Here is a 27088-nt window from a genome sequence, read left to right on the forward strand (position 1 = left end):
CAGTGCCTTACAATGCCACGAGCAGGCCAAATTTTACCAAGCACTAAAATATCCCTCCCCCTTCCCCAGAGTGCAGTAAATACTGGATAAATCATTAGATATTCTCGTTGATTAATAATTAAAAGACTGATGTTGCGTTCCAAGGTGACACAAAGTACACGTACGTGTGACGTAATATACTGCGCGAGATAGATGCGCGTTGTTCTACCCGGCGAAGCCGCACCACACACCGACCATGGAGACATCGCTCAGTCTGGTGCCTGCTTTAGAAGTAGCGGAGCACCGTGCATGTGCTAGTGACTCCTTGTGTAGGCGGATGTTGTATTAAGGCGCTAAAAGTGTCGGAAGTTTTGTATAGAAGTGGTGAGAAAATTTGTGGTTTTGCGTGTGGCGGAATAATTTTATCTGGTGTTGTAATGGCGCGCATTGCAATCGAGGCTGTCTTTCTAGCATTTTTAATGTGCCTGCTAGCTGAAAAAGGTAAGATAACCGGTAATCATTTATAGATCAGTGACCACACACCGTGGGGGTTGGTAACGCTGTATGTTAGCCGGAGAGTGAATAGAAAGGTTTCGTTTGGTCTGAAAAATAATGGCATTTGTTTTCAGCTGTTTCATATGGGCTACGGAGATGCTGTGTGTTTTCTTTGAGGCAGGGAGCGAAATTACAGACTGGAGGGATGTTACCTTTTGGGGTGATCGGTATCTTTAAGTATTATGTACTGTAGCAAAAGTTGTTCATTAGTCATTCAAGGTACATATAATCAGATCTGTAAAATTTTCGAAATGAGGCAGCGCCACAGGAAAGGACTAGGGTTAGGATTCGTACATTGAAATGCTGAAGTAATGGCCAGGAGCCATTTGCGTCCAGAAGATCTTCAGTGACATGTGTTTTCCTCGGTCGTAGGAGAAATGCTGAGTTGGTACCCTAAGTCCACATTGCACTGCATGCTTCACGTGCAACCCTTCCAGTGCCAACAAAATGTTGCCGCAGTGTAGCTCTCTCGATTTTAAATCAAAATTTCACCATAATGCACCCCACCCACCCGAACTTTGATATAAAATTTCAGATCGCCTGCAGCAAAAATGCTGTTGAGCTTCGTTTTTTGTGCACGTAACAAAGTCCACTTCATCCTCCTCGCTTGCTAACGGTTACCTTCACCAGAAATACGAGAGTGCATTGCCTGGGATTATTCAAAGCCGGGGGAATTCCCGTTTTTCTTCCTTAAAATATAGTCTTTTTCACTATCCGCACCCAACCCACACGCCTCTTCTGCATGTTCATTTTCTGTGAATTGCGACCCAGTTGCGATAGGAAACACTTATCGGATACGGTAATTTTTGCGGCTGTTCAACCGCCATTAGGTCACTGAAGAGGGCCGATATGTCCTAGACATGGAGGTAGCCATAGTCCACCATTACACTGCTGAAAGTTGACGTAGCGGCCTCATGTTGGGATCCCACCCAGTGTGAAACACGACTACGTATGTTACCGGTTATACAGAGTGCAGATGTTCTGAGTCTCCAAACGAATGCTAGACCGTATCATATGATGGGCTAAGGCCGCAAACTTTCTTACCTACTTTGTATTCGTGGTATATTCTCATCCCGTTCAATGACATGTAACCCGTGCCGCTTGAACAGTGTCGTAATATGAGATAAATCGGCCGGTTACTGACCTATGGAGGTTTAAATCATGTTGTATGTCCGAATAATGCCACTAAATGCCAAACTGCTGGCTAGGCGTTCAGTGGAGACCATAATGTGGACATTCTAGAACCAAAACAAACTTAATTAAATAAGTAAAAAAAAGGTAAAGTTATCCATGTGCTAAACTGATTAAGCACTACACTGTGAAGGCGTATGGGGGAGTGGATGTATAGATCTACATTAATTAAATTAGTAAGTATATAAATACTTCTTGTAGTTGGAACTGATATTCTGGGAGGGGAGCATCTATAGTCGACGAAATATTATCGTTTTCGGTAATTTATTAAGGAAGTGGAGGGATTAAACGAATTGCGTATGTACCAAATGACGCCGGAAGTGGGTGTTAGAGTAAAGAGAAATTGATGGCCATTTGTCCACGAAACTTTTCCCGATACATACACTCACTTCTGTAATAAACAACATAAACGTCTCGTTGATGTGGGATGGCCGATATTTAACAAATACAGCAGAGCTCAGGTTTCGAAACAACGTTGAGTTCGAGCGCGTTCTAGCGGAGACTTTGAATATTAGTTTCACCACTAAGTACTGCAATTCTATTGAAGGATTTCTAGGCGAATTCCCCCTCCCAAAATTAGGTGGCACATCCAGGATATCTCAAAACATTTGTTGATTGTTGCGAGCAGTCGCACTCCTTTCAGATGACTATCCGCTGTCTTACTAAAGCACAAGGGGGAGTTTGCCACTGTAACTATATCAAATTATGAACTCCCTGCTCAACCAAATCAAATTGATTGAAGCCAAAATTTAAGCCTATACCGCGATAACGAATTACAGGTATGAGATGTTCGCCCTGATTTGGCGTACCATAGGAACGGCCATGGTTGTAAGTTCCGTACTGATGCGTTATACACATAGAGGTCACAAGAAAAGGTGTGGGTCGCATGCAGCCCCGACGCAATAGCAGATCACCCCTGTTCTAGACTATTTACAGTATGTAAATGCAGACTACAGAATGATGTTTATTAGTTTAATAGGAAGATGTGGAGGGGAGAGACTACTTCCGAAACATCTTGTTGCCTGTAAATAACTTGGCGGGTCCCGTTCATTGTGGCATGCTCACTCTGGGTCAGCAGTTGCCGGAAGGAAGCTCTCTTGCTTGGCGGGACGGCCCGCGAAGTGACGTACAGGCAGACTTTGATCAGTGGACAGTGTTAAAATGGGGTTTCAGGAATAGAATGTGAGAATGCGGACAGGATTAATTTGGCTGATAGGATCCAGTGGTTGGCGCTTGTGAACGTGGCAGTAATCCTTATTCCACGAAAGATGAGGCATACGAGTATGCTGTCTGGCAGAATGTTTGCCTTTCACTGACACTGGTTATTGAAATGCCAGTGCGTTGGCTAAAGGAATGAAGATTATAAATTTAGAATGAAGAGAGTGCGGATGTGACGGGATAGGAATAGGCCTTACCCTAAGTGTTTGTGAGGCTCAGGGAGTCCATAATAGACTTATCTTGGCAATTAAGATGTTCCATGACAAATGACGAAAACAATTTCCATTGAAAAGAAACACAGAAGACAGTTTTTAATTGAGTTCACACATCTAAAGCATTCAGATCTTGAATGCAGTACCTACGGCAGTATGTACGATAGCCTGAATTGGCAGTACAGGGTGAGCACAAATTATCTTGATCATTTCAGAAATTTGTTACGAAGCAGTCGGACAAGATAATACTTGTACATCTGAACATTTAGATATTAAGAGTACAAGTCTCCTGGATTGTGACCACTTATAGTTCGGATGGAGCCCGAGGTTTCGGAGAAATATTTCTCCTCCATCTTCAGGGTCGAAAGATGACCCAAGCAGGAAAAGACAAAAGCAGTCAAGAAGCTGAGCTGAGAATGTTTTTGCAGAAACGATTCGGGTGAAATATTACAGGTTCGAATTCATGCAAGCCGTACAGCCGAACGTTAAGGGGAAGAGGTACACATTGCGCTTCGCGTTTTTAACGAGGCATCTGCTTACGAGACTTCTTGGCAAGTTGTGTTTAGTGATGAGGCTACGTTCCACTTGTCAGGAGAAGTTTACAGGCACAGTACCATAATTTCGGGCTCGGAACAGTCACCATAACATAGTGCAGCATAGCAGAGATGAGTCAAATGTAAATTCTATTACAAAATTAACTTTAAAGAAGCTGCCTATTCTGACAAATTTTTTTTTATTGCCAGTGGGGTGGGACTAAGTCCCTTGTACTGCGGCCACTTCTGGCCTGTTGTACCAGCCCCAGATGATAGGTGAGGGTGATTGTGGAGCAATTGGTGGAATGAAGATTGGCAGGGGAAACCGAAGTACTCGGAGAAAACCTGCCCCAGCGCCACTTTGTCCAACACAAATCCCACTTGACCAGACCCGGGATCGAACCCGAGCCTCCGCGGTGGGAAGCCAGCAACTAACCTCTTGAGCTATGGCGCGGCCCCTCTGACAAATGTTAATTACACGAGAATGGTCGTGTAAGCTTCCTTCTTGGTTATCTGCACGGACAGTTTTCGTGCTTGTACCTGGATATTCTCCGAGACGCGGCAATCAGAACATCGCCGATTCGAGCCCAAGACTTTATTTATCCCTGTAATGTAATGAACAAATGACTGTACACACGAAGTCTCTAAACGCTCGTAGAATCTTATGCAGGAGGTTTGCAGATTACCTTACCGTAGTCCAGTAAATAACACTGCATTTGTGACGTAACATTGTTGGGTACTGCTCTAGGAACCGAAACCAGTTTTCCTGGTACTTTCCTTTCGATCAGCTGAGCGGTATTGTGTGGAAGAGAACCCTCAGGGGCGCTGACGTCGTACACTCGACCGCGTGTGACCACTTCTTCACCTGAGCGGGCAGCGCACATTGGAACAAATGTTCGTTTGGTTAATGACACATTATCTACTGCAAGGGGGGGGGGGCATAGCGTCTGATTGTGAATGGTTGATTTGTGACGAATGTGAAACTATTATGCTTCTTTTATGAATGAAATGATGAATCCTCAGAATAGCATGTCCTCGGGCCAAGACTGACACCCGGTATGTCCCGAGTACAACGCAGGATTGCTGAGGGGTCCAATGAGCTTCTCCTCCCGCTGTGCCAATGAGCTGCATTTCTGTAGTTATGGGGCTCAAGGTTTACTTTGCGACTACTGGAGATGTTTGATATTCTGATAGAAATAAATGGTTCCTGTGATCTTTCAAGCATTAAACATGCCCTAGGGGCTGTTCCTTTCAGCGGAGTCAACCATTCATGTTCTCCATTCCTTTCCTGAATAGCGGTGTGTTGTAATTAGCTTCTTTTGTTAAAATGTAGCCATAGCAATTCGTAGTTTATTCGCTGTGTAAGGGTTTTAAATTTCATTCCTTTATAATGTATATATAAATATGTATATATATTTCACATAATGTTATTATTGCATGTTGAAACTGATGAAATCACAATTACTAAAGAGGAGAACAAAATGTCAGCTGGACTGTGAGCAAGGCTCATGAAGCAACTGTTGGAGGTTTTGAGAGAAACATTTTAAGGATAATCTACGTTATAATAAGGAAGTTTACTTAATGATATAGAAGTAAAGAAATTAAGTAAAGGTATCACTGTAACAGTCCATGGAGGCCCATAGGGTTGTGAGATGTTGAGGTTCCCATTTTTTCTAGACAGTCGGCTCACAGATGGCGTTGAGGTTGTCAGCCTTACGCGCAGGCCGCCCTTTACCCCAAGAATATTGCTGGTACTCATTTCTGTTAGAGGCTGAGTCGACCCCAGGGCCATAGTGCGGCTGGAAGGATTAGGTAAATTGAAAAATCCAGTGACCTCATCGGGATTCGATCCCACGACCTTCCGGCTTGTAGCGCAGTGCCTCAACCAACTACGCTACCCCGTCCCCCTACTTAATGATATAATTAAAAGACTTAAAATAAATAGACTGAGATGGGCAGGGCATGTTATAAGGAGAGAAAAGGCAGAAATTATAAAAAGAATAATGCTTGTAAAATTGGAAAGGGAAAAGGAAAGAAGGTGGACCAAGGAAGAGATGGATGGTGTGGAGAAGGATTTGAGGACCATGGGTGTGGTTAACTGGAAAACAAAGACAAAAAACGTGATGGCTGAAGAAAGTTTTTAGAGCAGGCCAAGACCCACAAAGGGTTGTAGTGCCAATAATAATAATGCCGGAGCGTGAAGCTGACTACTCACCAACTAGAGACGAGGTCAAGGAAACGTGGGTCTATACATCCACGCCCCCATACGTCTTCATGGAGTAGTGTTTAATTAGTTAAGCATAGGGACAATTTTAATAATATATTTTACATTCCTGGTGTTTATGCTTGCTTAAGGCATAGCCTGTCCATTCTACCCCCCCATGTAAAACCCTGTAATGCACGTGATCATCTCGGTTAGCGAAAGACGTGATATAGGAGTGCACTTCCAGTGCAATGTTGTAACTTGAATGTACGCAAGGAAGTTAAAGTAGTTTGTGTTGAATTTCCGGATTACCACCGGAAACGTGAGCATAGGTATGCTGCTGTTCCATATGGACACACGAGATATCGAACAGATGTTTGTGAAGAGTTCCGTGTTCTGGAATGTAATGTTGGCCGTTGAAATTCAACCGACGTTTCGGAGGGACATGTCAGCAGAGACCAACACGAAGGTGGCAACAATGCTATCTACTTCATGCTGGTTTCTTGCTTGGTTTATATGCTTCCACCTTGAAGATGGAGGTGACATTTTCCTCCGTAACGTCGGTTGAATTTCAGCGGACTACACGGCGTTATATCTCAGAACTCTTAATGGCCTCCTCTGTGAGAACCCCAGACTGGAACAGATGTTTGTGATGTTGCATGAACAAGGCCAGTGAGTTCAACGTGTCTTAATTTCTTCGGTTTTATAGTTGCCTGGTCTGTTGTTATTGGTATCAGCAGCTTAACATAAAGTGTGGTAGTGTGTTGACATGAACACGTAAAGCATTAAGCCAGCAGTTGGTCATTACCGGGTTGTTTCGCTCTGCGCAGGCGTCTGGCTTGGGATGAACTTAGTATTCTATTGTTCCAGATTCTTCAGCCATCCTTAGACTTCGAGGAATCAGAGAGGGCACTGTAGTTCGCTTCTGGGTATTCGAGTCCCTCCGTTCGGAGTAATTCCTCCAGTTGTGAATTTCATTTAATTTCATCTAATTCCTAGTCAGTGATAGGCGAGGGAGTTGTGATAACAAAACAAAAGTGTCAGTACATTGCACTTTTATACACAGCCAGTAAAATAACAGTTGCAATTTTACTTTGTTGAGTTTTTATTTAACTTTAGCCTTGTGTTCTGGGATATAACGCTACCGTTGCCTGTCAACGGACTATACGCAGTTGTATCCCCAAAAAATATTGCTCTTCACAACCACCTTAAACACTACATTGCGTCTATTTGAACCTCATACGGAAACAACAACGTATGTTTGTAAATGCTGGATCAGCGATGTTAACAGGAGTGATTGTTCAGTTCTCTCAAGTTTTCATAGAACCCTGTTCTAAGGGATGTTGTTTTATATTCACCGCCCTCTTGAAATTACAATACTTCCTGTTAAGTGTGTGCATGTCGGGTCTACATAACAAGCACATGTTCACAACAAGACGAAGTCCCAAATGCCACATCTCATGTTGGATATCTGTTATGAATATTTTAATTTTCTGGATAATTTGCGAAGTATCTAAAGCAAGGCATGTTTCTTGTGGTTTCAGCCGGGCGGGGGGCGGGGGAGGCTGACACCACCCCGTGCCTACTGGCTTCCTACTGTCAGACAGTTTTGCTTAAGAGCAAGGGTGAGGGCTCGAAAATGAATTCCCGTTACGTGGAGAGGGAAACGTTGCTGAGACATTCTCTGATGAGTCAATTTGCCAGACGACAGCACATGGAGAAGAAAATTCTTGCAGAGGGTGTATCGTCTGTGTCATTTCCACGGATGTGTCACGGATCTGTTATCTAGGAGGTGGGAGGGGCAGTTAGTGCTGTCGGCTTCGGTCATGGCATCATCAGCTACGTTCGACAGATTAATGCAGGGAACACGTTGCAGTCGCAGCCTTGTAGAGGTGTTCTAGCGACGTCGTCCTTCCCTGGAGAACTTGAAAGTATTTTCTGAATACTCTTCTTGGTTGACGGAGGTGTCACTTGGAGATTTTTTGACTTCATTATTTTTCAGTCGGATCCTCTATCCTATCCGCAAAAGTTGGCACTAACTTCGCCGACAAGCGGCGGTCGCTCGGTCGGGATAGTTCGCTTGCGGACTAAAAGCCACGGAGTCCCCCCCTTTCAGTAGCCTTTTGAATTTTCTTCAGTCTTCTGTTTTCATGAGAGAATTCTCCCGCACTGTTTCTCTGTTTCCACATTTTATGAACTCGCCGTCTCTGTTTCGCCTACGTTCCTCTTGTAACAACAATTCCTCACGTTTCAACCTTTTCGTTTCGATATACCTTACACCGGCTTTTAATTGCGAAATTGTGCAAACATTAACATGCAGCTGTAATTGCACCAGCCTACACCTCCCGTTGCAGAGGATGCTCATGTCTTTTGAGGCAACATAATGTTGTAGATCTTTGCTGGAAACCAGGGAAGGATGTTTAGTTGACGAAACGAACAGTATTATTTCTGTTTCTTTTTCGTCCACCGGAATATTTCGATTCTTTCCGCCCCAAAAAGTTTTATATGAGGTCTCTTAAGGTGTACGTAAAAGAGAGAATACCCTGTGGTCTAGTGGTCAGAGTTCCTGGCTACAGATACAGAAGTCCGGGTTAGATTCCCGGCTCTACGAAATTTTCTGAGAAGTAGTGGGTCTGGAACGGGGTCCACTCAGCATCGTGAGGATAACTGAGGACCTACTTGAATGGAAAATTAGCGGCTCCGGGCTATAAAACCGAAATTAACGGCCGTGGGGATCCGTTGTGCTGACCACGGGAAACCCTCTATCCGCAAAAGTTGGCACTAACTTCGCCGACAAGCGACGCTCGTTCGGTCGGTATAGTTCGCTTGCGGACTGAAACCATGGAGTTTGTTTTGTTTGTATGGCGCGGTTGGTGGAATAACAGTTGGCAGGGGAAACCGAAGTACTAGGAGGGAAAGTGCCCGATTGCCACTTCGTTCACCACAGATCTCACATGATCTGAAATTGGATCCAACTCGGGCCGCCGCGGTGGGAAGCCGGATACTAACCGCCTGAGATAGGGCACATGTTTGGTCCGAGATAATACTGACTGCTAGAGAAACCGAGAGACGTGCAGGCCTAAACTCATTACAGATGAAACTCAGATTACGGCAAATGCTGAAAATTGTGTTCCGTTTGCTGTTAATGGCGACAAGAATGTTTGAACCTAGCCAGGACGTGAAGAGTTATGTCTTTTGGGATATAACGCCGTGTAGTTCGGTGAAAGTCATTCTACGTTTCGGAGGAACATATCTCCATCTTCAAGCGCTGAAGAATTAAGCCAAGGAAGCAACCAGCATGAAACAGGCAGTTTCTGTACGTCGCCCTAGCAGTAAGCAGTAATTTGTTCAGTTCGTGTTGAAAGTCCACACGTGAGACTCACATTGGGGTAAAGTTGTCCCTCTGCTTAACCAGTTAAGCACTACGCCATGAAGACGTATGGGGGAGTAGATGTATAGATCCACCTTTTCTCGACCTCGGCACTAGCTGGAGGTGAGTGGTCAGCTTCACGCCCCGGCACGCAGTAGTGTAGTTGGTTAAGGCACTATGCTACAAGCGGGAAGGTTGCAGATGCGATTTCCAATGAGGTAATTGAATTTTTTCAGTTGACCTAATCTTTCAACTTTTTCTATCGGACGGAATTCTAGGTAATAGAGGACACGACGATCCAGTTTCCGAAACGCCGTGTCCTGTATAACTTAGAGTGTCTTCGATTACCTAGAATTCTGGACGATGGAAAAAGTCCACAACTCCAGTAATTCTGTCTCTCATCCACCATCGTCAGAACACTTTAGAATCAAGCCGCACTGTGGCCCTGGGGTCGACTCAGCCTCTGAGAGAAATGAGGACCAGGCATCTTCCCGGAGGTAAAGAACGGCCGGCACGTAAGGTTGGCAACCACACCTCCATGTGACCCGAGTTTCTAGAAAATGTGGGAGATTCGACGTCTCACAATCCTACGGGCGTCCATGACCTGTTGCAGGGATAGCTTTACATTTTACTTTACTATAATCTGGGTACACTTTGTTTGTACTCTAGGCTTGTCGGTTCCGCTAGCAGTCTGATTCTTCACGTGGCCACTAGACGATAGAAGCGTCCTCCTCTTGCATGCGAGAAGTTCAGTGGTTTCTGGGACGCCATAAAAATCTGAGTGTATAATTCCCAGTTGTGAGACTGAGATATTAAGGCTTCTGCTACAGTGGCCATACTGAGTCCCATGCAAAAAAAAAAAAAAAAAAACTCACAAGCCCCAGTAGCAGAGTTCTGTTTGAGAAGCTGGTAACCAGTCACGTGATCTATAAATTCTGCATCTATTGTGGTATTACCCTGAGCCAGGTGAATCCAGTCCACACTCTCATTTTCTGTTTAACTAAGTTTAATATTATCTTTCCATCTTCACCTAGGTTTCCGAAGTGGTCTATTCTGTTTTGGCTTTCCAGCTAAATTTCGTATATATTTCTCATATCTCCCGCGCATGCTACATGATCTGCCCATGTCATCGTTGATTTGCACAATTCCAACGATATCTGGTGAAGAATATAAATTGTGAAACTCTTCGTTATGCAGTTGTCTGTATCCTGTTGCAGTGTGGGCAGACGTAGCGAGAAGACGCAGCGTCGCGGCGGTTTCACAATTACTGCTCTGAGAGCTTTGAATGTAGGATCTTCCTTGTCTATAAATACTGTGAATGTTATGCAATGGTTTAATTTCCTCTTAAGAACCGTGCGTATGCAGTAAACTCGATAGGAAAACATAAATAATTCGCCACTATACTGTTAAACCTATTTATAGTGTAATCCAGATAAAACAGTTTCGTTTTTAGAGTTTTTCTTTTCGTATTCTCTGTTCTAGTATGTTGCACGCCGATGTTCTGTTTAATTGCATTTAGGCTTAGTAATGAATTCCGTGTCTCTTTCCTTTGTTCTCTTTTCTGCTTTTTAACAATAAACTTTATTTAGGCTTCAGTTTTTTTTTTCAGTTGTTTTGCATGCCCCTGTAATTTGCTTCTTGTATATTCTTTTTGTGTACGTATCGTCCGGGAATGACACCAGACATTTACACCAGTCATTCGGTGTAATGCCTAGCTACGGGCTGGAGGATCGGGTTTCGATCCCTGGCAAGGACAGAGTTTTTTTTTGTCTTCACCACGTCTATACCTTCTCGAGGCCTCAATGTAAATGTCACCAGACATTTCCAAAAGTCATTCGGTGTAATGCCTAGCTACGGGCTGGAGGATCGGGTTTCGATCCCTGGCAAGGACAGAGTTTTTTTTTGTGTTCACCACGTCTAGACCTTCTCGAGGTCTCACGCAGGCTTTTGCCATAGTGAGGTAAGACAGGGAGTGAAACTGACCGCTTACTTTCACGAAATGCTGGGGTTAAGAATACTTGGAGCTATGCCTCCGCTTCTTCATGGCGTGGTGCCTAATTAAGCATGGCTCTCTAATGGAAATTATATGTACGAGAAGAGAGGAATGCTATTATTTATGAAATTAGACTTCCTATAGTGGTAAGAATCAGTAAGTGCGTCTCCATAGAGTAATATTAAATGAATTGCGATTTTCAAGAGCGCGAATGAGGGGACGCAAAGTGTATACCGATAATGAAATCCATTTTTATTTCTTCCTTTCGTTGTACTTTTATTGGCATCGAGAGGGTGCATGTGGTAGTGTAGTTGGTTGAAGCACTATGTTGCAAGCCGGGAGGTCGCGGGTTCGATTACCGATGAGGTCATTGGTTTGTTCAGTTGTCCTAGTCCTTCCAGCCGCACTATGATCCTGGGATCGACTTAGCCTCTAGCAGAAAGGAATACCAGGGATCTTCCTGGGGGTAAAGGGCAACCAGTGCATAAAGCTGCCAACCTCACCGCCATCTGTGAGCTTTCCGGCTCTAGCATAACGCCTCAACCAACTACGCGACCGCATGCCCCCTAAAAAGTTATACGAAATATTAAAATTGATATTATATTATTTGAAGATCAACAAATCAACATATAAGTTAATTTTATGTAATCACTGAATGATTCACTTGCAGTGAAAGTCTGTACTTAAAATACAAATCATGCAAAAAAGCCAACATTTTTTCATTGCAAGTTAAAAAAAACCAATGGTACTCAAATTTAGCTGTCTAAGCCTTCAATTTCTCTTAGGTTTTTCCATATTTAGTCGCCTCCTATTGTCTCGTAAGATGCCCTTATAGCGGGAAAAACTTCTTTCCACCTCATAGGAACTTAGGGGCGCATGTACAAAAGTCACTTTTTGCTCCACTGTTAGTGATTTTTACTTGGCAGTTCAGTACGCATACCGGCTAAAATGTTTTCAGTTTCACAAATTTGTTCATATCCTGGGTTTCTTGAAAGAAGGCTGTGTACTCTTTCCTTTTCTACTTCACCAACACTTCCAGGAACCGGATTCAATTTGTAATAGCGATTTTGAATACACTTATTGATACAAAGTAGTATTACTGTTGCTTGCCTCCAGTGAAGAAATGGAGGATGGAAGATGAGAGAAGTGAGTAGATATATAGGAAACATTAGTTTCTAGTTTTGCGTTTTTTAGAATATCTTGGGCAATTTGAATTGATGCTGCACTTTTGGGATCAAATGTATTCACGACATTACTGTTTCTAAATGTTCGGTATAATAACTCGCTGCACACAGCCACGTGCCCCAGCGCGTTAAAATTGCTTCTGGCGTAAGTGGAACGTTCTGTGCTACTACTTTAAATGCTTCTTTTCTATATGGTGCTTTAACAAATAGCTTCTTCACAGAAGACACCAACTTGTCAACAAGCGGAAAATTTGCTCGAATTGTTTCAGCAACACGGTGCACTCCATGGGCAAGGCAGGTCAAATGTGTCATATTTGGAAATAGAACTTTAAGAGCAGTACCGGCTTTGGTCATAGACCTTGCGGCGTCAGTCACAAAGAACAATACTCCCTCATACTGACTGCCATTCGGCCATAGTAAATTCATGGGATCGATAAAAAAAATTCGAAAAGTGCTGAGCTATTTGTGGTTTCAAATTGCTCTACCGCAAGAAGATATGGGGTAGATTGTTCATTCTTATTAAGGGATCAAACTATAATATTTGCAATAAACCGTCCCTCACAATCTTGTGTTTCGTCGATTGATACCCACACAAAATTATCTTGAATCTTATCTCTAATGTTTTCAATTGTAAGATCGTAACACTGCTTCACGTAATTTTTTGCGCACAGTAGATTCATCCGGCACTTTGCACTGTGTATACTTCTCTATGAAGTTTCTCAGAGTGGGACTGGTTAGTTTACACAGTGGAATATCTGCCGCTAAAAAGGCTTCGCACAAGTTAAAAGAGAAGTGGAAAAACTAGTATTAGAAAATTCACTAAGCAATTTTTGAACAGAAGCATTTTTCATGGTTTTAATTTTAATACTCTCTTTGTATATGTTAGTATTCAAATGCTGAAGCACTTGAAAGCGTTTTTCACAACCAACTTTTCTTTTCGCACGCTTGGCAATAAAGAATTTTGTTATCCACAGTTATCATCTCTCCTTCGAACTCCCGCTGATACAGCTGTAATTTAGTTTTCTGACTTACTTTCACTTTCGGCATGACTTCAAAAAGCTGAACAAACTTAACCACAGACTAGTGACCACTAATATTTGTATGAATGACCCCAGCTCCAAATGAAAAGCGTAGCGAACCTGATGTAGACTTCTGAAATAAATAAATGAAGCCAATAATCGGTTGAATAGTATTACGTTGATAGCAGCTACATGTGAATACGCTTCCGACTAATTTCTTCGCGGCCATTTTGATGGTATGCGGATGAGGCAAGTTACGAGTAGAAGGATCGGGGGACTCCCGTCTTGGGGAGTCCCGTCCTGGGTAGTGCATCAGAAGCATGAATCCAGACTCAGCTTGCTGTTTGTATGAAGAAATGTTGCGAGTCATACATACGACGACGATAGAAAAGTTGAACATAAAATTAAAAAAAAAAAATGTAATGATAACATTTGTAAAATGAAAATATGGAGCATAAATAAATACAGGCAATATATGGATTTATATGCACCATCAAACCATGCCTAAAGTTGTAAGAAATGAAGTAATTCATACATATATCTACATGAACATACTTTTTGGATGCAGGAAAGAAATGTGCATTTTCTTTGAAGTCCGGTTGCTACTGATGACGGGAGAGGTTGAATTGGAGGTATGGAAGCGACTGAGACAACAGTCAAAGGACTTTTATGCTGCGGATTTCGACACACTGGTAAAGCGATGGGACAAGTGTATCACTGTTGGAGGAGGATATTTCGAGAAATAATTTTCCTTTCCAGTCTCCAATATAACACGTATTACGTTTTATATCCATTTGTGACCTATTTACTTAACTCTCCCCCGTATAATAAACATTACCGTCATATTTTCCTCCATAAGAAGTTAAATATGCAACAAGGTTCCTATGCTGTACGCTCTTAAAACTTGTCCGTCAGTGTTCACGTTTGTAGCGTGAAGACATGCAACAATACGTCTGTAACGTACGGAACCAGAGACCTTCGGCCATGACGTAGGCATGCAGTGGCAGGAAACAACTGAACAGAGTATGGCGCAGGTACTGTCCTGAGAAACTTATAGTTACTGAGGCGGTGGAGAAATATCCCGCTGATGGAACCCGAAAATTCATTAACATGTTCGCAGTTCCCCGTCTCCTTGGAGCAAGTTCTGAGTTATAACCACCTGTTCCACACCTTCATCCTCTGTTCTTCTGATTCATTGTAACATTTGTGGCCTGTCTTCTCATATACATACAGGTCTCCTAAGCGTTGTCCTGCTTTCAGGTTTTGCCTGCTCAACCGTCTTGAGTTAATGGCCATAACGACATTCTGTGAAGAATAGCATCTCATCGCTTTGTAATTTTCTCCGTCATTGCGCTAACTGCCGGTCACGGTAGCCGAGCAGTCTAAGGCATGTACTGTCTTTGCTCGCTCGGTAGCCGGGATCGTGGGTTCGAATCCCACACAAGGCATGGATGTTTGGTATGTGTATGTGTTTATCCTGTGTTTGTGTTGCCATGTTTTTTAGGTAGAGTCCTTGTGACGGGCTGATCACCCGTCCAAGGAGTCCTACCATCTGTAAAATGATCATGAAACTGAAAATCAGAGACCAGGACCCAAGGGGGCTGTAGAACCAGTGAAAAAATAAATTGTGTTAACTTAATTTTTCGTAGATCCAAATATTCTGGACCTATTTTCTATGCAGTGCATGAAGCTATTATTTACTTTGCACTCTGCTCGCGAAATGGCGTAACTACTTCACTATTCAGTATGTATGAACTAAGGTTTTAGGGAGCTTTGATTACGAACATAACTACTGGATTAACCTTCTGACCAGCCACGCAATTTAACTGCGAGTGCTCAGCACCACTACAAATGCAATATAGAAGCCAATCACTAGAGACGATCGTGAGCCAGCTCTATCCAACCAATCCGCGCAAATTATTTTCCCAAGAGAAGATTTAATGATGGTATACATGCATGTCTCTGGTAATACAAAGAGGCCGCTTCTTAAGATGTGTTCCCTACCTGCATTGCAGGTGGAATCCACGGGAGGTACTCAGGTCGCTTTTGTAAATACAATAGACAATCCGTTATCTCTGGTTTCGATCTCTTGTAATGATGTTTCAGCTGCAGCCTGTTCGTCACAGAGCACCTTCCTTCCAGTGGCGTAGCTCATGTGTAGGAAGTGCCCCGTCCCCTTCACACTATCATCACTTGGTCTGCATGATGGAAATATGCTTGAAGCAGTTTATTTGGATAACGTCCAGGTAATTAAGGACCATTACATGGGCGGGACTTGTGGAGACTAACCGCTTAAGATTACATAGGCGTCTGAGGATAATATGGAAATGAATGTTGGAAGTATAGGGTGTGAGGATATGGACTGGTTTCAACTGGCTCTGGTTATGTCCTCTGTACACAGTAAATGGTAATGAACATTTGTGCGCACAAAAGCAGGGATATATTCTGCAGCGTGGTGACTGTGAGCTTTATTTGGAGACTGCACCGTGAAGTAGATCAAAATTGATGTGAGTAGAAATCTCGCGCAGGACGTGAAGAAAACTTTCGGAAAACGTCCTACTAACGTGAGATATTTTTTCCCCACATTGTATTCGACGTGTTTGTTATCTGAATTATTTGTGCGTGGCAGAAGATTCTGAAGTCAGGACTTCCAGTTCGAGCTTGTTCCGTCTAATTGGTGTCACAATGAAGCCGCCTGATGCTGTTTTACATCACCAGCTATTCATAATGGGACGCAGCACGCACAGTGCGTTTAACTGTGTCTGGGAGAGGGCGATTAATGACGGTGTATTTATATAGCAATGATAGGGAGTGGAGCTTGGGGTCTGCATAGTGTACAGCTGCTCAGCACACATTCACGTTTTAAATAAAAAGCGAAGAAACAAATGGGTCGAGAGGGCATGCCGCTTACATTCGATGTTTTCGTGCTTTTGTCTTAAACTGACGAATTACTTGAGTTCGTTAGTTGAATTAGATTGAATATTGAACCATGTTGTCATGTTTCATATTTTCGTATAACAACGCTGTCTTAGCTGCTAAGTCCATGTAGCTTATAGTGGAAGAATTATTACGAATTACGTGTTTGGAAGGGCGTAGAAAGAAGAGCTTTTGGCTTGCCCAAAGGAACTACTCCAGAATTTGGCTGGAAAGACTGAAGAAAACTACGAAATATCTGGGGCCTCCGAACCGGAATCCGGCTTGGAGCCCTCCAGATCAAGACAGCCAACCATTCGACCGCGTCAGTTGATGTGGTATGTAGAAAAAATAAAACAAAACTCCGTGGCCTGTAGTCCGCCAGCAAACTATACCGACCGAGCTATCGCCGCTTATCGGCAAAGTTAGTGCCAACATTTGCGGATAGAGGGTGTCACGTGGTCAGCACAACGATCTCCACGGCCGTTAATCTCGGTTTTCTAAACCGGAGCCGCTATTTCCTTGAATTATAGCTCCTCAGTAATCCTCACGAGGCTGGGTGGACCCCGTTCCAGGCCCACTACTTCTCAGAAAATCTGGTAGTGCCGCTAATCGAACCAGGGACTTCTGGATCTGTAGCCAGGAACACTGACCACTAGACCATAGAGGCAGTCTTTGGTATGTAGCATGGGATACAATAACAACCATCTGGAACAGAAGCCTTGTTGAGAAGTTGGTAGTGTCTCATCTAGTCAACGGGTTACCCAGACGTGCATTACTGTGTTTAAACTTCAGAGTCTTTAAAGGACCAGGAATTTCTTGACTGTCTCAGTATTTGCCTGAAAACACCCTTGAACATTTGTCACGTTTGTGGCATTTGGCAGATTCGTGTCTGCCGAACAAGACACTCGTCCCAGAAGCTGTTACTGTTAGTTATGACTGCTGATTTATGTATCTCTTACTTTCAGAAGTTCCCCATTTCACTTCCGAGATTGGTGACCATATGCTTACCATAGCCTCGAACTCTGAACCCTTATGTCTGCAGCAGCCTCCACCCCAAAGTGAGTCATGTTGAGTCGCGTCATGTGCTAAGAGTGTGTAGGAAACTAAGGGTGAAGAACAGGGGGTTGACTTGTATGACAGCTACAAAGAAATGAATGCTAGTGACTGTGTTTTTGTTTTATGCTTCACCCCTACGGCTCTGTTCCGAACTTGAGGGTTATTGGTACAGTGTCGATCATAATATACTGAATCCTCTTTGGGGATACAAATTGCAAGGTGACATAACTCCAAGGATCAGAGTCTTCTTGACAAACTAATAGTTGCTCAGCTGATCAGAAATATTCCCTATTTTATGGAATTCGAAAGTTCGTTATCGCCTTCAGGAGAGTCAGCCAGTGACCCTTATTATGGGCCAGATTAATCCAGTCCGTACACTCATGTCTTAGCTCTTTAAGATTTTTTTTTTTAATTTTGTCAAAGAAGACCCGCGTACAAAAAAGTCGCATATGGCACAATGTTTCGAATGATATGAAGCTTTGTAACAGTAGCTTTCGGCCGTGCCATAGCTCAAGCGGTTAGTCGGCGGTTTCCCACCGCGGCGGTCCGAGTTCGAGCCTAGGTCAGGTCATGCGGGTTTTGTGGTGAACAGATGTGACACTGAGGCAGGTTTTCTCCGAGTACTTAAGTTTCCCCTGCCAATTCTCATTCCACCGACTGCTGCACACTCACCATCTTTCGTTTGTGGCTTGTGCTATAGGTCAGTTGGTGGCCGACGTACCAAGTGGGGTCTCACCCCACTCCAAGAAAAAAAAAGTAGGTTTCTATCTTCAGTAAACGAATACCAAGGCCGTAGAGTTATCCAAAATGTGAAGTAACGTATTTGTAAAATTTATGTCGTGATATGTGGCATGGGCTGTTACTCTCTTACCTTCTATGTGCACGTGTTCAGTATGATTTCGCAAGTACACTTTTTAAAACGAAGACAACCGTAACAAGAACGGGGCGATGTAATCCGACCGGAGTGCCCATTTGTCCGAATGTGCGGATTGCAGTATTGCGTAACTCGTTGGTCCTTATGTTCATTTACTGGAGACGCAAATCTATTCTGGGAATGCCAGTCGCACTGCAAATATCACACCGATAAGTCAGGAATTACATTTCCTTTTTGTTTAATTAGGTATTCATCTTAAAATATCCCAGATAACCATCTTAGATCCCTTCGATGTTCATGTTTTACGACTGGACCTACAGGCTGAGATATGACGTATTGTTTTTCTATATTGTGTGCAGTTTTTGTGGACAAAGTCTTATAAGTTTCTGGCGACCATTTGTAATAACCATTGCGTTGCTTTTCTTTAAAACTTTATTTAAGTTGAAGTGGACGAGCACTGTCCAAAATAATACTCATAGTAATTTTTGTGGGAACTGAAATTAGAATAGGGCTCCATGTAAAGTATTATTATTATTAGAGGGAGTGGGTTTCCCCATGCACTTAGACCAGTTATTGGTCCATTGTGCGTCCCCCTTTAATTTCTACTGTCGCCATACCCTACCGGTACTGGTGCGTGCTATCAGCCCCGTTCAGCCAACGAGGTCGGCCCTCGGTACCTGATATTTCCCCCATCTACCAGAGGCATGAAACTACTTGGGCGGGAAATGTGTTGCCTAATTTTGCTCAGAGGCTCTAGAGACATGAGGATCTTTTACGTGCCGTAAATCTACGACACGGGACCCACGGCTTAAAGTCCCTCGCGGAGGACTTGTTCCCTGAATTTTTCCGCCCTTAAAAATTCCACGACCTCCGCCGGGTTTGAACCCGCGTACCTTGAGTCATGAGGTGGGAACGTTACCCCTAGACTGCGGAGGCCGCTTCCATGTAAAGTAAGTTACCAGAACGTACCTAGAAAATTGAATTCACTCGACAGCATTTCCTGTAAACAAGAAGAATTTCTTTGTAATGCTGCATGAACCAGGAATGTGTCAGACACTGGGATGTTTTATCCCTACAGCTGCTGAAGACTGCTATGGAATTTCTTCCGGTCCAGACCTCATTTTCTGCCTCCCCCCCCCATAAAGAAAAAAGCGGTGTGCAGGTATATCTTATTCAGAGAGCAGTGGAAATGTATGCTGCATTAGATACACGTACATTCCTAACGCCTGCTTTGCTGGTTTGCATATCTCAGGGGCCTTGATTATTCATTGCAGATACACGAACAAATCGATTGTTTCGAACCAAATGGTACTGCAGATTCATACTGTACAGTCTGAAACAGGTTTTCCATATATCATCGTAAATGCGTACATGAAAACCTCTTTCGAATGAAAATTGTAAATTTGAATGAGATTTGAATTCTGTGCCATGTACCATTTTTGAGAAAAGTGATAAAAAGTTTTGTTTCAGCGGTATTGTAGAGCCGTACTAGACCGATTCGAACAAAAATAAATTCACCCATCACCTTTTACTATAGAGCTTCCGAGTGCAACATTTCGTCGAAATCAGTCGACTAGTTTCGGAGACGAAACATGAGGACAGTCGGACAGGTACGGCCCTCCGTGTGTGTTCATCTCGTTCTCTTCCTGTAGTAAACGTGTAATGAAGAGAGGGATGGGCCCCAGCGTTTGCGCCTCATGCACCGCCGTTGTCTCGCCAAGACGTGAAACTGTGGCCCTGGACATACACCCTGACCTTTCTTCCGGAAGAAATTTCTGAGGACAGACTTATGTCTCTGTGTGGAGGATGAGCATACCAGTGGACTTCATTATGAATACAAGACAGCCGTCGGTGTTGAGGAGGGGGCATGATCGCGTTGTTAATGACAGGGCAGAGGCGGTCAATTGTCCGCAATTACCCCCAACGCTTGTCAAGCAGTAATTTGAATTCCTAGTATACTGAGACATACTTGTAAGGGTGTTATTACTGGAGGGGTGTAGTCACGCGGGGAATCTAGCACACTCTTCTTCAGGACTGGAATGTGAAGGGGAAGGTAATTTGTAAGAAAATTATTTGAGTTTCTTAAGTTAAATTGTCTTTTTTCGTCGGTTTGGAAAGACTGAAGTAAGAACTACGCTAGAACTGGAGGGTTATTTCTGTGCTGTGTGGTTGTATGGGCTGTGACACTCATCTCCCCAAATCGCAGCTGTTAAGTCAGGGATAACATGAAAATGGATTCGTATGCAAGAGTTTAGAAAGTCGAATGCCGATCTGCGACCGGCTATCTTACAAAGATTTTTGGTGGAGTTTCGCAGCACGCTCTGACGAATTCAAGATTTTTTTTTATTGCTAGTGGGGTGTGACTATTTCTTTTTTAATGTTAGTGGGGTGGGACTAAGTCCCTTGTACTGCGGCCACTTCTGGCCTGTTGTACCAGCCCCAGATGATAGGTGAGGGTGATTATGGAGCAATTGGTGGAATGGAGATTGACAGGGGAAACCAAAGTACTCGAAGAAAACCTGCCCCAACGCCACTTTGTTCACCACAAATCCTACTTGACCATTCCCGGGAAATTCAAGGATAGTGTAAGCGACAGCTCTTCCGTGCCACATCCTTCGAGCTAATAAATTTCAGGCCCCGTATCAATTGACGCTATATAGTATGTGCAGCTATAGAAGTGTCGTTAAATTACTGATGAGTCAGACAATATGAACATGAAAGGATGTGTTTTGTGTGTTAAATTTACGTAGGGTACTTAAGTATGCGAGAAGCAAAGAAGCTGACATGAACAGCGGGTTGGTTTGTTGATCTTCTGTTATAAAATGTGCTATGCCTTCTAAATGGGTTATGATTGAGAGAGCCGTGTGAACAATCCTGCAGCGTCCAGATGTAGCCGAGGTATAGTAGGCTTCATGCTGCCAAATGTGTATATAACCTTACTTCCCGGAAAGCGTTGCCAGTCATTCTCATTGCCCCGATGCTGCATGCTGGTCTTAACGAGATCCTGCCACGTGTCTTCATTTCTTTCCGCATATTGTCGGATTAGTGGTAGAACTGTCGATTTTGGATTTCATCAGCTCTGCCGCGGACCGCCTCTGTGGTCTAGTGGTCAGAGTACCTGTCTACAGATCCAGAAGTCCCGAGTTCGATTCCAGGCGCTATAAGATTTTCTGAGAAGTAGTTGGTCTGGAATTGGTTATACTCAGCCTCGTGAGGATAATTGAAGAGCTACTTGAATGGAGAAAGGTGGCTCCGGTCTAGAAAACCGAAAATTAACGGCCGTGGTGATTCGTTGCGCTGACCACACGACACCCTCTACCCGCTAACGTTGGCACTGACTTTGCCGACAAGCGGCGGTCGCTCGGCCGGTGTAGTTCGTTTATGGACTAAAGCCACGGAATATTTCTTTGTTCATCCGTTATAGCTCGAAACTGATGTTTTTTCAGATTGACCCAAGTTCAAACTCTGTTCGTGAGAGATCTGAGATTCTCAACGGGGGCTGTGAAGAGTACTATCTTCTGGATTGTTATTAGTTCATTAGTTTTTTGGGTGGGGTGAGACTGAGTCTACTTGGTACGTCGGCCACTAATTGGCCTGTTGTACCAGCCCCGAATGATAGATAATGATGAATGTGGAACACTCAGTGGAATGAGAATTGGCAGGGGAAACCGAAGAACTCGGAGGAAACATGCCCCAGTTCCACTTTGTCCATCACAAATCCCACACGGTCTGTCCTGGGCTGGAACCCGGTCCTCCGCTGTGGGAGGCTGGCGACTAAAAGCTTGAGCTATGTCACGGTCTTTCTGAAATATTATGCTTTGTAGTTCGATAGAAATTTTCTTGAACTTGAAGTTCGAAGGAGGACGTTCCTTCGAAACATGGATTTTTTTTTATTGCTAGTGGGGTGGGACTAAGTTCATTTTACTACGGCCACTTCTGGCCTTTTATACCAGCCCCAGATGATAGGTGAGGGTGATTGTGGAGCAATTGATGGAATGAAGATTGGCAAGGGAAACCGAAGTACTCGGAGAAAACCTGCCCTAGCGCCACTTTGTGCACCACACATCCCACTTGACCAGACCTGTGATCGAACCCAGGTCGCCGCGGTGAGAAGCCAGCGACTAAATGCTTGAGCTATGGCGTGGCCTTAAACTTGGATTAACTTATGCCAGACTACATGCCGTAACATCCCACACGATGCTCCTTACACTTATTTCGTTTGTGAGAGGCTTCTTAAATTCTCTTTTGTGTATTTTCCAGACGAAATCAGTGGCAATGTTGTAGGTTCCTCTTTCCGTGTAATAATAATTTTCGGTATTTGGCGCGGAAATTGTGACAGCAGAAATGTACCTTGCACAGTGGGGGGTGGGGGGGGGGAAGGCCTTGTGAACCAAGGGGCTCCATATGCAAACAAAACATGCTGTATGCGAGTACATTCTAAAGGATTCTGTCGGTGGTATATAACACTCAGAATTACTGGGGTTTTGAACTTTGCTCATTGTCCGGTATTGTAACAAAAGTAGAGGACACAACGTTTATATGTACCATATTTAGCCCAGTATGTATCGGCTGCAGTAGATATGTACCATATTTAGCCCAGTATGTATCGGCTGCAGTAAATATGTACTGTATTTAGTTCAGTTAGTATCGGCTGCAGTAGATATGTACCGTATTTAGCCCAGTATACTTCAGCTGCAGTAGATATGTACCGTATTTAGCCCAGTTTGTATCGGCTGCAGTAGATATGTACCATATTTAGCCCAGTATGTACCGGCTGCAGTAGATATGTACCATATTTAGCCCAGTTTGTATCGGCTGCAGTAGATATAATACCGTATTTAGTCCAGTTTGTATCGGCTGCAGTAGATATGTACCATATTTAGCCCAGTTTGTATCGGCTGCAGTAGATATGTACCGAATTTAGCCCACTTTGTATCGGCTGCAGTAGATATGTACCATATTTAGCCCAGTTTGTATCGGCTGCAGTAGATATGTACCGAATTTAGCCCACTTTGTATCGGCTGCAGTATATATGTACCGAATTTAACCCAGTTTGTATCGGCTGCAGTAGATATGTACCGTATTTAGCCCAGCATGTATCAGCTGCATTGGACATGTGACGTATTCAGCTGAATATGAGACTAGGTTTACAGTAGTTCAAGCAGCTGCAACGAACAAAGCAGTCAAGTAGGTGGAACCCCCACTTCATATTCCGCAGATCTCGAGTTTAAAATCTTGGCCCAGAGGTCCGCTATCATGATATGTTTATTCGTGATTTTCTTCAATCCCTCGATGCAGATGTCGGGATAATACCTCAGATTAAGTTACGGCCGAATTCTTCTACGTCCTTTACAATTAATTTTTCACTTTCCGCCTTAGTTTATCGTTATGTAATCTGAGTTAGTAAAGAAATTGCTAAATAAACTAAGAGTTAGGTGAGGGCCGCGCCATAGCTCAAGCGGTTATTCGCTGGCTTCCCATCGCGGCGGCCCGGGTTCGATCCCGGGTCTGGTCAAGTGGGATTTGTGGTAGACAAAGTGGCGTTGGGGCAGGTTTTTTCCGAGTACTTCGGTTTCCCGTCCCAATCTTCATTCCACCAATTGCTCCACAATCACCCTCACCTCTCATCTGGGGCTGGTACAATAGGCCAGAAGTGATCGCAGTACAAGGGACTTAGTCCCACCCCATTAGCAATAAAAGAAAAAGAGTTAGGTCAGCTGCTGTAGACAAATGACGCAATTCCTCCCAAAAAGTTACAGTTTTCCCTGATTTTTATACCACAGTCAGGTTGTTGTCCAGGCCGTTAATCTAGTTCTGAGATAACATGAAGGCCTGCAGCTCTGCTCACAGTGGACATTACCTGCAGTAGAAACATGACGTAGCCATGCTGTGTACTACTGTTAACGTAGACTTCTGTTCCAGTAAATTATATTGCTTGCAATTATAAGATTTCCATCTTTTCAGATTCTGAATTTCGAAATTGGCCGGTCACGGTAGCCGAGCGGTCTAAGGCATGTACTGTCTTCGCTCTCTTGGAAACCGGGATCGTGGGTTCGAATGCCACTCAGGGCATGGATGTTTAGTTTGTGTGTGTGCGTTTTTCTGTGTTTGTGTACAGGTAGAGGCCTTGCGACGAGCTGATCACCCGCCCAAGGAGTCCTACCGAATGTGTAAGATCTAGAAAAACCGAAGTGAACGGAGAAGTTCATGGAGGTAGGCCTAGGCCCACTGGGGCTGTAGTGCAAAGGGGGAAAACAAAATCGAAATTATCCTTTGTTGTGGTCGGAAATACTGAGACAAAGTTTTCATTAGCTGTCATAATGCAGTATTCTTCAGCTGCAGCACATACGCAATACATGGATGTTTTACCGTCCGCACAAACTGAGGTACGTATATATTATTTCAATAATTCATCCATATATAAAATTTGAATTTGATCTTGGTAAAAATGTATGGCGCCTATGCCCCACCCTTTTTAGTGCAAAGCAGCATGGTCAGTGTGGTGTATTTCTGTTGATGATGGTTAGCGGGCTAGATGTTCTGGCACTGGTTCACTCATGTCCGAAATAGCCGTACCTCCCTCATTCTCTGCCTGCCCCAGTTTCCTGTTCCGCTGTAGCTTCTGCCAGATTATTGTGTCAGTAGCCACTTTGAACTGTTCTGCAGTTTATACATTCAGCATACACTCAAGAAGCCACCCGTGGCTGAGTGACTTCACGTAGTTTTCTGCACAGCAAGAAAGGCATTATGTCTGGTCTATATTGTAGAGACGACATGCCGGCTCCGGGGCTCACCCAGCCTCCTATCCAATGGGTACCGGGGGCGGGGCTTCACCCGGTGTTAAAGTCGCCGGAACGTGAAGCCGGCCACTGACTTCCATCTAGTACCCAGGTCAAGAACGGTGGAACTATACCTTTGCTCCCCCATGCGTCTTCATGGAGTGGTGATTAATTAATTAAATGCAGGAAAATCTTTACCATTACCTTCTTTTTTAGAGATGATGTGCAAGGAGAAACCGCCGGTGACGCATTGGCGGGTCTCTCTTTTTTCTGTACATGTTCAGTACGTTAGTTACCTCTTGAAATTATTTTGTAGACTGCCGTATCTAGCCAGTCGAAGCTCATATGAATACGTGTGGATCTGTGGCGGTTAAGTCAGGTTAACCCGTCACTGGGATGGGACATTAAAAATATATGCACATAGAAATCAGTTGTTCGGAGTTACGAGGAACACATGTGTGTACCAGAAGATACATAAAGGACATCACTTTCCCTGGCGCCCATTTGTGTTCTCAAGACGTTAAACCAAACCTGGGGTCGACCCAATGCGACTCTCTATTCGCCAGTCGTACGTATATGGAAGTGGTAAATACATGTAGTGGCTGTAGTAGACGAGGAGTCGGTATAGAGACTGACTACCGGCTGGTAGACAGAGGGAACGGAGTTCGAGTACCGGTAGTGTCAATAATTTTCTCTACATCTTTCAGACTGGCTCTGGAGCCAACCCAACTTCATGTCCAATGGGTACCGTGGTTAAAGCGTTCGGGGCGTGAAGCTGGCCACTCACCAACTAATGCCTAGGTCAAGAAAACGTGACTATACATCCATTCTCCCGTACGTCTTCATGGCGTAGTGCTTAATTAGTTAAGCACAGGGACAACTTTACCTTTACGTTTTGCCTGTAGTAGAGGCTCCAGAAGTTGCATTGTTGACAAAATTATAAATGAATTCTGTAGTTATGGTACACCGATTTTATGAGACACAAATTAATGTTAATGAGTCGTATTATCAGGTTTACTGCCTGATAGCCACCATTGGCCGAGGTTAATATCTTCGTCCCGCTGCTCATACTTCGTCATCCCAGTTACAAAATGGTGGATGTGACGAAGGGACTCACTGATATGAGCGGTGTAGATACAGCAGATCTGAGACCAGCGAGGATCGCATGGGAGGCCAAAGACCTGGCGTGCCCGGAAAGCAGTTGGCAGGAGCTGCAAACCAAAAATTCCTGCTTGAGAAATTGATTAGATGACAAGAGGACACGGTCAGTGGGCCGGAATGCGACTGCTGCAGCCTCTTCCCCATCTCGTTCTCGTGTCTTGCGCGTCACACTCTCGGCTTCTAAATGTTTTACATCGATGGCAACTGAGTGGCGTATATTGGAAGTGCATGACAGACTGAAGCCGGGCTCCGAGGATAATTGAACCACACCTCGGAAACCTAGGACTCATATCTGTGTTCACAAGGTCTCGCTTAAAGTAGAGCTTAAGATTGAAGAAGGCTCTCTTGTTGGATGTGACGCTGTACTGTTTGGTAGGTGGTTACTAGCTTGTCACCTCCATCTTCAGGGTATAGAGACAGTGAAAATTCCTCTTAAACGTTGGTAACCATTTACGAAACAATACGGCGGCATATCCTAAAAGAACCCCTTCTTATTATCCACCACTGTATGACTGACTACACTGTAGTGAGTGAGGGTAAGCTATGTAGCATGGATCAGGGAAACAGTACTTTTATACAGAATTTCGGTGTACTCTTATCACATACCATTGTAGCAGGGGTGTGCAGCATTTTTAGAGCGTGAGCCACGTTGACAAGTGTGAAGTGTATTTCAGGCCACTTTGAAATATTGATTCTCAATGTTAGAAATGAGGGAACCGGGATAGCTCAGTCGGTATAGCGATTAGGCTGCGGGCTGGATGACCGAGAAGTCGGGGTTCAGTTCCCGACGGGAGCATGAGATTTTTCTCTTTTCCATATCATACAGACCGGCTGAAGCCCCCCCC

The 27088-nt window shown here is 43.9% G+C and overlaps 1 protein-coding gene across 2 annotated transcripts in view; it reads left to right on the plus strand.

The window, feature by feature from the left end:
- Positions 1–236: 236 nt before the first annotated feature.
- Positions 237–27088, plus strand: part of LOC111875452 (neurotrimin) — a 290813-nt gene continuing 263961 nt past the window's right edge. For both annotated transcript variants that reach the window (XM_023871718.2, XM_023871725.2), the window contains exon 1: positions 237–480. In XM_023871718.2, coding sequence (XP_023727486.1) covers positions 417–480 — 64 coding nt within the window. In that variant the 5' untranslated portion in view covers positions 237–416. The remainder of the gene's footprint in view (positions 481–27088) is intronic.

This window comes from Cryptotermes secundus, unplaced genomic scaffold (genome assembly GCF_002891405.2).
Source record: "Cryptotermes secundus unplaced genomic scaffold, Csec_1.0 scaffold589, whole genome shotgun sequence".
Taxonomy (NCBI): domain Eukaryota; kingdom Metazoa; phylum Arthropoda; class Insecta; order Blattodea; family Kalotermitidae; genus Cryptotermes; species Cryptotermes secundus.